General features: G+C 58.6%; 1 protein-coding gene across 4 annotated transcripts in view; it reads right to left on the bottom strand.

The window, feature by feature from the left end:
• AKT2 (AKT serine/threonine kinase 2) overlaps window positions 1–12,778 on the bottom strand; it is a 29,480-nt gene that overhangs the window by 9,548 nt on the left and 7,154 nt on the right. For all 4 annotated transcript variants that reach the window (XM_038767331.1, XM_038767332.1, XM_038767333.1 and 1 more), the window contains exon 2: window positions 4,247–4,383. In XM_038767331.1, the coding sequence (XP_038623259.1) occupies window positions 4,247–4,292 (46 nt within the window). In that variant the 5' untranslated portion in view covers window positions 4,293–4,383. The remainder of the gene's footprint in view (window positions 1–4,246; window positions 4,384–12,778) is intronic.

The raw sequence follows: 12,778 nt of genomic DNA, 5'->3' as shown, positions 1-12,778 counted from the left end.
TGAAAGATGTGAATATAAATTAATAAAATTACAGATATGTACATAAGTGCTGTTGGGCTGGGAGGGGGGATGAATAAAGAGACCAAGTCAGGGTGATACAGAAGGGACTGGGAGAAGAAGAAAGGAAGATTCAGTTAGGGAAGGCCTCTTGGAGGAAATGTGCCTTCAATAAGGATTTGAAGTGAGGGAAAGCAATCGTCTGTCGGATATGAGGAGGGAGGGCGTTCCAGGCCAGAGGCAGGACGTGGGCGAGAGGTCAGTGGTGAGATAAACGAGATCGAGGTACAGTGAGGTTAGTATTAGAGGAGCAAAGCGTGCGGGCTGCGTTGTAGTTGGAGAGTAGCGAGGTGAGGTAGGAGGGAGCAAGGTGATTGAGTGTTTTAAAGCCAACTGTACGGAGTTTTTGTTTGATGCAGAGGTGGATGGGCAAACACTGAAGGTTCTTGAGGAGTAGGGAAACGTGGCCTGAAGATTTTTGTAAAAAAATGATCTGGGTAGCACTCCAGTATGGACTGGAGTGGGGAAAGACAAGAGGCAGGGAGGTCGGCAAAGAGGCTGACACAAGAATCAAGGCGGAATAGCATAAATGCCTGGACTAATGTGGTAGCAGTTTGGCTGGAGAGGAAAGAGCGCATTTTAGCAATGTTGTGATGGTCGAACCGACGGGATCTGATAAGGGATTGAATGAATGGGTTGAATGGGAGAGGAGTCAAGCATAATGCCAAGGCTACGGGCTTGTGAGGCAGGAAGGATGGTGGTACTGTCTATAGTGATGGGAAAGTGATGGGAAAGTCAGGGAAAGGACAGGGTTTTGTAGAGAAGATAAGGAGTTCAGTCAAACGTTTTAAGTTTGAGGTGAGAATGGGATATCCAAGTAGAGATGACTTGAAGGCAGTAGGAAATGCGAGATGGCAGAGAGGAAGAGATTCGGGCTGGAGATGTAGATTTGGGAATCATCCACAAAGAGGCAGTAGTTGAAGCTGTGGGAGTGAATGAGGTCTCCAAGGGAATGAGTGTAGATGGAAAATAGAAGGGGACCCAGAACTGAACCTTGACGGTCACCCACAGTTGGGCGGGGGGAGGCAGAAGAGAAGCCTGTGAAAGAGACTGAGAATGAGCGGCCAGAGAGATAGGAGGAGAACCAGGAGAGGACAGTGTAAGCGAAGCCAAGGTTGGATCATGTTTCCAGGAGAAGGGGGTGATCTACGGTGTTTAAGACAGCTGAGGGGTCGAGGATTAGGATGGAGCAGGGGTCGTTGGATTTGGCAAGAAGGAGCTCATTGGTGACCCGTAAGAGAGCAGTTTCTATGTAGTGAAGGGAATGGAGGCCAGAATGGAGGGGGTCGAGGAGAGAATTGGAGGAGAGGAACTTGAGACAGCGGGTGTAGACAACTTGCTCAAGGAGTTTAGAGGGGAAGGGTAGGAGGGAGATGGGGCGATAACTGGAGGGAGCCATGGAATCAAGGGAGGGGTTTTTTTAGGGTAGGAGAGACACGGCATGTTTGAAAGCAGTGGGGAAGAATCCACTGGCGAGTGAACAGTGGAAATGGCAGTTAGGGAGGGAAGAAAGAAGGGGGCAAGTGTTTTGATATGGTGTGAAGGGATGGGGTCGGATGTGCAAGGTGGAGGGGTGAATTTTTAGAGAAGGCAGGAGATACTGCTGGGAAAGTTGAAGAAGGGTCAGGAGGAACAGGGGAGATTTTAGGGATAGCATGCCTGATAATTTCAATTTTCTCAATAAAGTAAGTGGACAGGTCATTAGGGACAAGGAATGGGGGAGGCACCTGGAACAACTGGTGAGGGCAATTGGCATGGATTCATGCCAGTAAGAATGGAGAATTAATTTTGCCGGGCAAAGGAGAGGGCAGAGCTAAAGCACGTAAGGATAAATTTGAAGTGGACAAGGTCGGCCTGATATCTAGATTACCGCCTGCATCGCTTTGCAGCTCGTGCACAAGAGTAGAAGGGGCGTACTGTGAAGGTGATCCAGGGCTGTGGGTTAGCGGTACGAGATCGACGAAGGGATAGGGGAGTGAGTGAGTTGAGTTCAGTAGAGAGGGTGGTGTGGAGAAGAGCTTCAATTTCAAGGGAAGGTAGTTTGGGTAAGAAGGATCATCAAGGGGATTGGGTGGGGGGCAGGGGGTGAAGAATGGGGGGACCCTATCAGGGGAGGGGAACCTGGGAAGCAGCTGGTACTTAGAGGGCATGAGGCCAGCAGGAGGGGCGGCTGGGAAGGAGAAGGAAAACATTAGGATGCCTGGCTGGCTGACTCACTGGAGGGCCATTAACAAAACAAAACAAGGTGCCAAAGAGTCACAAGGCCACACGGTGGTTAGCGAGAGCGGGCGGGGAAGGGAAAGGCCCAGCCCGAGCTTCCCCAGGCATCAGCCAGGCCCTCTTCATGGGCTAAAATATCCCTAATTCCAGTTCTAATCCCAGCTCCGCCACATGTCTGCTGTGTGACGGGGACTGAGACTGTGAGCCCCACGTGTGGCAGGGACTATGTCCAACCCGATATGCTTGTATCCACCCCAGCGCTTAGTACATAGTACGTGCTTAACAAATACCACAATTATTATTATCATTATCATCCCTAAACCCCGACTGCAGCTGCCCTGAGGCACTGTGGGCAGGGAGACGGAGCCAGAAGCTGCTTCCCGCCCCAGCTCTGGCCAGGCCAACAAGGTGCGCAGGAAGAAGGCAGCCAGGTCCTGGAAGCTAACACTCAGCAGTGGGACGGGAAATTGGCCGGTGGGTGGGCAGGCACACTGGCCCCTCGACTACCCGTTCAGCCAGTCCCTGGAGACAGAAAAGCCGGGGGGGGGGGGGGGGGGGGTATGCCGCCTGTCTCTCTGGACGTTCCTCTGATCGCCCGTGAATGACCAGAAGGCCTTGAGTTCCAGAGGGAGTCCCTGGGGGTCGGGTGGGGGCCAGGACTTGGTCTGAGGACGAGTCTTCATCCCTGCGTGGGTCAGAGCCAACAGTTCTGGCCCCGGGCCCCTGGCAAGCCCCCGGGGGCTAAAAATACCAGCTGCCACCTGCGGGGAGTCCCATTTAAGTGGAAGCATCAGAAGAGGGCAGCCTGCCAGCCGTGTGCCCACACAGGCAACAGATCCTGGACGCGATTCCAGGCCGGACACTGGGCAAGGGCAGAGACTGGGGCCTGGCCGGGTCAGGGCGAGCGAGGGCGGCAACCTGATTAGGAAGAATGAACCTGCAGGGCCTCTCGCTGCCTACACTGGTCCCAAAACAGCATGGCCTAGTGAACAGAGTATGGGCCTGGGTATCAGAAAGACCTGGGTTTGAATCCCAACTCCACCACTGGCCTGCTGTGTGACCCTGGGCAAGTCAATTCACTTCCCTGGGCCTCATTGCCCTCATCTATAAAATGGGGACTAAGACTGTGAGCCCCATGTGGGACAGGGACTCGCCCAACCTGATGACCTTGTATCTCCCCCAGTGCTTAGAACAGTGCTTGACACACAGTAAACGCTTAACAAATAATATCATCATTATCATCACCCCCACAGTGGGTGGCGGGAGCCAGGCTCCAGGGTTGGCAAAGGCTGTCTTGCCTCTATGACCCTGAAATGAAGCCCAGTGTGGGTGGTGACACCCTGGTCCCAGGGGAGGCCCAGGGTGGCCAAGAAACGCAGAACGCCATGCCCCTCTGCCCGCTCTTCTTCCTGGGGGAGGAAGGGCGGCAGCTGTCAGGCTGGTTACATCCCAAAGGACCTAAAGGCCAATGCCCCGCCAGTTGATTCCAGGCTGCAGCAGGCCCTCCCTGGGAGCTGATCCCAATTTTAGACCAGGAGAGCGGAACACCCACCAGGCTGATCATCAGGAAGCCTGGGCTGGAAAACAACCCGCTGACCGGCGGCACTACTGAACCCGTGCTGAGAAGCCCCTGGGAGGTAGCAAAGAGGGCAGTGAAGTTGGGACGGGAGGCAACCAGGGACTACCCTGCCTCATCTAATTAGCTCTTGGTCATCTGGTGTGGACAGGGGCTGTCAGTGCCTTCCCGGCGAGGCTACACAGCCTAGCGGAGCCCCGAGCCTGGAAGGAGGGAGGCTCAGAGCCTAGTCTGCCCCTGCCGCCGGCCTGCTCCGTGACCACGGGCAAGTCGCTTAACCCCTCTGCTCGCCGCCCCCGTAAAAGCCATGCCCAGATGGATGGGGCCGAAGGGCCGGGGGTGGGAAGGCTCCGGGAGGAAAGGCCGGCTTTGCCAGCCCCGCGGTGCGCTTACCTCTCTTGTGCAACCAGCCCTCTTTAACGACGGACACCTCGTTCATGGTGCCGCCGGCACTCCGGGGCTGGGGCCGCGGCGAATCAGGCTGGGGGCTCCGGCGGGCGGCAGCAGATGGAGAGAGGCGGGAGGGGCGTCTAGTAGGGAGAAGCAGAAATTGGAGCCAAGGAGAACGGAACAGGGGGGCAGGGGCCAAAGAAAAGCATGACCTCGCCCCATCACTGCTAGCTGTGATCTGACTGGGGGCCCCAAGTGGGACGGGGACTGTGTCCACCTTATCTCTCTCAGGGTTTAGTAACAAACGGAGTAAGCACTTAAACACCACAATTATTGTGGCCATTATTAGTAACAATCCGGACTGGACGCAGGGGGAGGGACAAAGTGACCTGCCCCAGGGTCACGGCCAGCTGCCTGGGGTCTGGGAGAGTGGGGCAGGTCCTGGGCGGACCCCAGTGACCGCTCTACGGGCACAATGCGGAAAAGCCCCACCCCAAAGGGAAGCTACAGCCCTTACCCGGGGGCCCGGAAACCCTGCTCTCTCCCTCCCAGGGATGCTCGCTACTCCCCACCCCCGGGCCCTGGGGCTTCCATCCCCTCCAGCCACCCTGGTTTGCAGAGGGAAGCGATGAAGCAACAGACGTGGAAGCCACGGTGCACCAGGCCTCTGGGGTCCCTTGGACCTTCTCCGGGGCCTGGCTTGGGGCGCCGCGTGCCAGCCGCCGTTGGGGGCCCCGCTTAGAGCCGGGGAGTCTTGGCAGGATCATTGGTTCTGGGGAGGGGGAGAGGGAAGCCACGTGCCAGCGTGCTGAAGTAACCCTCAGTGAATCAGACGGGGACCTCGGGGGAGCGGACTGGCTGGCCGGTCGGGGGGTAGGGGGCTCCCGCAAGCCAGGAACCTTCCCCTCCTTTCCACGAAATGGTTGTGAAAGGGCGCAGGCTGTGAAGAGGTAGAGGCCCCTGAATTGGTCCAGGACACCCCCCGCCCCTACCCCCACCCCCAGATACTCGTCCCCTCCCCGGCTGGCTCAGCACAGCTCTGCGGCCACCTCTTGGCTGCTGGGAGGCTCGTTGGCGGGTTCCTGGGTCAGCAGCGTCCCGGGGCCAGGTCTCCCCAGGCCTGCGCTGGGCAAGTCCCCTCCGCCTGGAGCTGAGGAAATTGGTCCCATGTCCAGGCCAGGTCTAGGTCCCGCTGCCTCCTTCACGTTCCCCGCTCTTCCCCGCTTCACAGATTAAGGAGCGGTGGGAAGTCTGGGCTAACCAAGGTGCCCACACTTGGCTTCCACCAAGACCGAGGGCTGACCAGGCCTGTGAGGGCAGTTTGGGTGGGACAAGCTACCGGCGGGAGGCCCCACACTGGGCATCGTGTTTCTCCATTCACGTGCGAGGGGCCGGGCCCGGTGATGGTCAAACACTGGCGGCCCCGGCCCGCCCAAGCCCTCGTCGATGCCGGAACACTCGGAACACTCGCTCAGGAGCATCAGCCCTGGCCCTGAAGCTGGGGGCGGGTGGAGGGAGGAACAAACGACAGAGCGGAGAAGGGGCGTTGGGGGGATGGCGGTGAGGTAAGAACAGGAAAGGAAGAGAAGCAGAGGGGGAGAAAGGTCTCTGGATGGCAGCAGCCAAGTGGTTTTCTGCCCAGAGGCTGAAGGAGAGGGGAAGAATGCAGTCTCCTCCAGCTGGAGGTGGGGCGAGAGGTCCTCTTGTCCACCCCCTGCTTCTGCGGCCACGCTGCCCCAGAAGCGGGCGATCCCCCAGAGGTGGTCCTGCATCACCTAGGGCACCGGACTCAGGTTCCAGCGGCTGCCAAGCCCGCTGTGAAGGGCACCAGACTGGCTGGCCCTGCCTGTCGTTCCATGGACCCTTGCTCATGGGGACCGGGGGAGAGCAAAGCCTCGAGGTCAGGCTGTAGTACCGGTGGGCGCCCCCTCACCGCCACCCACCCTGGGGGTGCCCGAGGGTCACTCTCTGGCAAATCCTGGATCTCCACCCCCCCAGCTGGGGCAACACCCACAACATGGAAACCTGGGAGGTTGGACCCTCCCCACTGGGGACTGGCAGGCACCCAGCCACACCCCCTCAAGCTCCAAGCTACGGTCCCGGCCCTGACCCCTATGGTCCACGGTCCAGACGGCCAGCACCACTCCTGTACGTTCAGAGCTGGAGCTGGGACCTGTTTTCGCCAAGTCTCCCCGGGCCCAGGACTCCTGGCAAGCAGTTGCTTCCTGTCTCCATGCCGACTGCTCTGGGAAAAGCCCCCTAATGAACGCGAAACTCTGCCAACCAAGTGAAAGATTTGCTCGGCCCAACAGACCCCATCTTCTACTTGCCCCTAGAGCAGGGTCACAGTAGGCCAACGACAGGACAAAGGAATGGGACGCTTGGAGAGGTCAACCGAACCATCCCCCTGCCTCCCGGCCGGCGAACAGCTGACTGTGGCTCGGAGACTTCAAAACTGCAGAGTTCTCCCAGGCTCATGCCACCCTTCCTCCAGCCACCCTTCCTGCAAGGGGGGGGTCAGTCAATCGCATTTATTGAGGGCTTTACTGCATACAGAGCACTACACTAAGGGCTTGGGTCACGCTTTGGGAGAACCCTAGACCCTTTGGGTGACTACAGGGGCCTACCGACCTCTCTCCTACTGGGATGCCCTTGTTCACGGCTCCAGGGACTGGCCACTTGGAGACTTCACGGGGATGGGGGTGACGGTCCAAACCAGCTCCAAAGAGCTGCCGGCAATGGTCAGGGGTCAAGAGGCAGCAGAGGTGCTCTCCACCGAGCAGGGCTTAGAAAGGGAGGAGGGAGGGTCTGGGAGGGTCCGAGTCTCGGCTCAGCCATCCCTTGCCGACAGCTCCGCTCCGCTGGCTACCAGTGCTGCTGTGCCATCAACACACCGAGATCAAGAGAGGGCACCGCCGCTGCCTCCTCCCCCTCCTCTCTCCTCTGGCGCGGGCCCATTGGGGCCCAGGAGGTGAGAAATGAGTTGACTGTTTACCATCTCTGCACAGCACATTATTTACTTCACCACATCCTGCATCGAGGCAGTCGAGGCAACGGGGAAGCCGGTGGCTCCTCCGGGCGGGGCGGGGCGGGCGGCCTCCGGTTGGTGGGGAGCGGCCGGGGGGGTGGAGCCGGGGAAACGGCCCGCCCCTCAGGGTACCTGGCAGGGCAGGTGGTGCGGTGGCAGCAAATGTCACGTCACGGTGACTCACCGCTCTGGAAATTGCGTGAGTGGAGGGAGAAGAGGGAGGGAGGAAGAGAGCGCCCCGGATCTCGCTCCCCCTGCTCCCAATGTCTACCGTGTCCGTCCGTCCTTGCCCCTGCTGCCCGAGGACCGGCCCCGACCACGCTGCCAACAAGGATCCGCTGCCAACTCCTCGAGCCCCGACCCCCAGCCGACTTCCTCGCAGGCTCTGGTCCTAAGAGCAGCCAGGGTCCATGCCGCTGGGCCACCGGCTGGCCCACACCCGGGGGGCTCATCTCCCCAGCCCCGGGCCACGGCAGACCCCCAGCCTGAGCTGCCCCCAGCCAACATTTCTGCCTTCGACAGTGGGGCCTGGCTCCTGGGCTCGTCCCTTCCCCTGCCCGGGACACAGCACCTCCACTTCCCCCAAACCAGGCCTCCTGCCCCCGGCAGCACCAATGTCATCCAACAGCCAGCTGGGGAGTTGTGCCCACACGCCACCATTGCCGCCGCAGGGAATGGGCTGCCCACCGTGGGGCTTTGCCTCCGTTGGCAAGCTGGGAGACAGTGAGCCCAGAACCGGGCCAGTGGGGCAAAGGCAACGGACTGGCCCAGGGGTCAAGGACCCATCACGCACCTACTTGACTGGGGTTGGCCAGATACCACGTCCCCGTCTAACCCTTACCCCCACAAACTGCAAACTGGAAGGGAAGCATCATGGTCTAGAGGGCCTGAGAGTCGCAGGGGCCCGGATGCTGGAGAAGCTGCCTAGCCCCCGGCACACGGTGGGTACCAGGCGGGCAGAAAGCGGGAACACGGTAGGCCGTGTGGTTTCTAGCTTTTCAAGAAGCTGCCCTCTCTCTGCCAGCAGCTGGAGAGCGTGGCAGGTTCCGTGCAGTCGGGGTTTGGAGATAGCGATCTCTGGCTTTGATACCCACCACACTGGGGCTGGCTCACCATCACACTGCACCTTACGTGGTACGGGCACACGGAGATAATCTCGCCCTTAAACACACATCAAGTAGCAACTCCCCCCACCCCTCCGCCTTTGGCTTGCCGACAGTGAGCAAGCATACCCATACTCACTCACACAAACATACGCAATCTCTCTCCCTCCCCCTGTCACCAGCTCGCTCCCTCCCTCCTGCCCATCACCCTCCAAAGACTCAGTTTGCCTGGGAGCTTGGATGCTTGAGGTTTCTGAGGGGAGAGGATCCAAGGTGGGGGGAGGGCTCCCGGACCCCCTGCCCGGGAGCCGCAGGGACCCTCTGTCCGGCCGTCTGATCCGCCCGCCCATAGGTGCTGAGTTCAAAGCATTCCTCTAGGAAATGGACTGGCGACCACCAGCTCTGCTCAGACCACCCACAGGTAGAGGGGTCAGGGAATCAAGAGCAGGGGGGCAGTGCTAATATATGAGGGGGGAGAGAGAGAGACAGAGAGAAGGAAGGGGAGGGGCACCGGGGTCATCATCATCATCAATCGTATTTATTGAGCGCTTACTATGTGCAGAGCACTGTACTAAGCGCTTGGGAAGTACAAATTGGCAACACCACAGCGCTGGCTGGAATGGACTGGAACCAAAGAAGAGAACAGCCTGGCGCTGCTGTGTCCTGCCAACTGACTGTCATCCCCTCCCCGGGTGGGCCTGTTTCCCAGAGGCTGGGCGGAGGTGGCCGAGCAGAGGTGAGCGGCCAAAGGGAAAGCCGCAGCGAGCTGGCCGGGGGCAGACGCGGCTTCCCTGCCCTCTGTGGACGACCTTGGCTTCTTCCTCCTCAGGCAGCCCTCCCTGCGGCAGGCAGACCCATGAGCAGAAGGGGGAGCAGAGATCGGGCAGCGCGGCGAGGTGGCAAGCGTTGCTGGGGGGCCGGAATGGGGATGTGGTGTCGGGGGAAGCACGTGGTGGGGGTGGCAGGGACTGGAGGGGGACGGGTCCTCCCCATTTCTGACCTCCCCCAGAAACCAGCCCAGCCGTCCCCCCCTCCCTCCCCAGAGCCTCCCAGTTCTGCTCCCCCCCCCACCGCGGCCTGTCCTTTCATCTCCAGAGGACGGTTGCCAGTGGCTCCAGTGGCCGGCTGGCCGGATTGGGTGGCAGCGGCCAACCCCACCCCCAGACCCGGCCGCCTCTGAGCACATAATCGGTGCCTCTGGGACCTTCCCCGCCCCGTCCCTCCTGTCCGCCAAGGGGGCCGCCCAAGGACTCCCCAACAAGGAGGCTCCTTTGCTCTCTGGCCCCAGCCCCACCACTGATGTGCCGTGTGGTTGTGGGGGAAATCCGGCCCTCCATCTTGCTCGTGGCCTCGGCATGTCTATCTGTGAAATGGGAGGGTGAAGGGGGGGGACGGGACGGGGGAATCCCCAGCCTCATGTGGACCAGTGGGGAAGAGAGGACAGACGGGAGCGAGCTCTCAGGCTCCCCGTGATGGTGCGGGGGACCCCAGGGGAGGGGGCTCTGCTATGGTTGGGAAGCAGAAAAAAGTGAAGACCACGGCCAAGTTTGGCGTGGAAGAGCCCAGAGAGGCAACAAAGGAATCGTGAGGGGAAACAGTGTCCAGAGCCGGAAGGGAGAGGCCTTCTGCAAAGGCTGGGGCTTGGGGGTCCAGTAGTCGGGGGCTACAGATGGCCCGGAAAGAGGGGAGGAAAGACGGGGGTGGGGTGAGCCACAGAGGCATATCCTGGGACTGGACACCAACCGTGGGGCGGTTAGAGGAGCAGAGGCCCAGGAGCACCCGGGGTCTGATAGAAGGAGAGGAGCTCAGGGGAGAATTAGAGAACCCGGTTCTACGACAAGCCCCAGGGACTGCTGAGACAAACCCCAAGGTTGCCGGTGGGTCAGCCGGGGCTAGGACCCAGAGAGCAAACAGGCCAGGTAGCTAAATCCAGAGTCACGCTCCTCCCAGAGAACCCCGAGGTGTCCCTTACACTGGGATTTGTACCCTTTATTCACCCCACCCCCACCACACTTATGAACATGTCTGTAATTTATTTTAATGTCTGTCTCCCCCTCTAAACCGTAAGCGCCTTGTGGGCAGAGAACACATATATCCAATCTGTTCTATTGTACTCTCCCAAGCACTAAGTATTAGGCTCTGCATGTAGTAAGCGCCCAATAAATACCATTGATTGATTGACTGATTGGCAGAGAGAATGAGGATGGGGCTGCACTGTACGAATCCAGAGCTGTGTTCCACTGCAGAGGAGGGGAGAGGGTCCTCATTCAATCAATCAATGGTATTTATTGAACGCTTACTATATGCACAGCACAGGGAAGCAGCGTGGCTCAATGGAAAGAGCCTGGGCTTTGGAGTCATGGGTTCAAATCCCGGCTCCGCCGCTTGTCAGCTGTGTGACACTGGGCAAGTCACTTGACTTCTCTGTGCCTCAGTTACCTCATCTGTAAAATGGGGATTAAGACTGTGAGCCCCACATGGGACAACCTGATCACCTGTATCCTCCCCAGCGCTTAGAACAGTGCTTCGCACATAGTAGGTGCTTAACAAATACCAAAATTATTATTATTACTAAGCACTTGGGAGAATACAACAGAGTTGGCAGACACATTCCCTGCCTACAACGAGCTTACAGACTTGAGGGGAGTCAGGCATTAATAACTTATAATATATAATTTAAAGACACATACATAAGTGCTGTGGGGTTGTGGGTGAGGTGAATATCAAATGCCCAAAGGTCACAGACCCAAGAGCACAGACAACGTAAAAGGAATAGGGAGTCAGGGAAAAGAAGGCTTAATCGGGGAAGGCCTCTTAGAAGAGATGTGACCTTGGTAATGCTTTAAACTGGGGAGAGTGGTGGTCTGGCATATATGGAAGGAGAGGAAGTTCCGGGCTAGGAGGAGGACATGGGAAAGGGGTCGGCGGTGAGACAGATGAAATCGAGGCCCAGTGAGTAGGTTGGCATTAGAGGAGCGAAGTGTGAGGCTGGGCTGTAGTAGGAGAATAGCAAGGTGAGGTAGGAGGGGGCAAGGTGATGGACTGCTTTAAAGCCGATGGTGAGGAGTTTCTGTTTGGTGCAGAGGAGAATGGGCAACCACTGGAGGTTGCCCCAGAGAGGCAGATGGAGCAAAGGCCTGGGGTCGACACAGAAAGGGAGAGAAGTTGGCCCCCAACCCAATCCCCTCCCCACCCCACCTGTCCACCTACAGAGCTAAAATGCGGGACTTCCATCAGCTCTATGGCCCCATCTGCCTCGCCTTACAGTGGCAGAAACTAGCCTTCTGCCCTAGAGTTCCTTGAGTTCCTCTCCCCCTCGTCCCCCTCTCCATCCCCCCATCTTACCTCCTTCCCTTCCCCATAGCACCTGTATATATGTATATGGTTGTACATATTTATTACTCTATTTATTTATTTATTTATTTTACTTGTACATTTCTATCCTATTTTATTTTGTTGGTATGTTTGGTTCTGTTCTCTGTCTCCCCCTTTTAGACTGTGAGCCCACTGTTGGGTAGGGACTGTCTCTATGTGTTGCCAATCTGTACTTCCCAAGCGCTTAGTACAGTGCTCTGCACATAGTAAGCGCTCAATAAATACGATTGATTGATTGATTGATTGAGGGCAGAAACTGTGTCTCAAATTTCCCAGGATCTAGAACAGTACCCTGCGGTCTGCTAGCAACAGAAGGTGGAAGCAAGAGAGAGAACCACAGCGGTTGGGGATGACCAGGCCGCGGTTGGGTGCCGGCAGGGAAGTTGGGGGGTCCAGAGGGAGGGGGGGGAAAGGGAGGCAGAGAGGGAAAAGATATTCTTGTTTATGTGCCATCACCCACTACAGGCTGCTGGACCGGGGCAACCCCCTCGCCTGGGGGGCAGAACCCTGCAGTCTCCCCCTGCCAACTGGGGCACCTCCGACGGGGACCAAAGGAGGACCGTCCCCTGAGGAGGAGGGGGGCAGGCCACATGACCCCAGAAAGGGAAACGGACCCCCCCCCCCCCGCCCCCGGACACTCGACCTGCAGGGCCTGGTGGCTTAATATTAACAGAGGTCAGAAGGCAGCGCCAAACACCGGCACAGCGAGGACAAAGTCAATTCAGGGCAGGCCCAAAGGGAGATGGGTCCCTGGCCCAGCACGCAACTGCCCACTACTCCTGCCCCATGCCAATCCCTCCACCCACCGCTTCTGCCCCGCGCCATCCTCTTTGCCTGCCTGTGGTTTCCATTAGCAACCAGGCTGACTGGGGACAGAGGATCTGCCGGGGCAGGGGGGAATGACGGAGCCAGGTGCAGTGGGCACTGGCTGCCCATTTCAGTGAAGCCTGTCCACCTGTCCAACCCCAGGACTCCGGCAGGGGAAATCACAGCGGCCAGGGATGATTCTCCGTGGGAAACACACCGTGG

Source organism: Tachyglossus aculeatus, chromosome 26 (assembly GCF_015852505.1).
Source record: "Tachyglossus aculeatus isolate mTacAcu1 chromosome 26, mTacAcu1.pri, whole genome shotgun sequence".
NCBI classification, from domain to species: Eukaryota; Metazoa; Chordata; class Mammalia; order Monotremata; family Tachyglossidae; genus Tachyglossus; species Tachyglossus aculeatus.
Note: the sequence above shows the minus strand (reverse complement) of the source record. Positions and strands in the feature narration are given on the sequence as shown.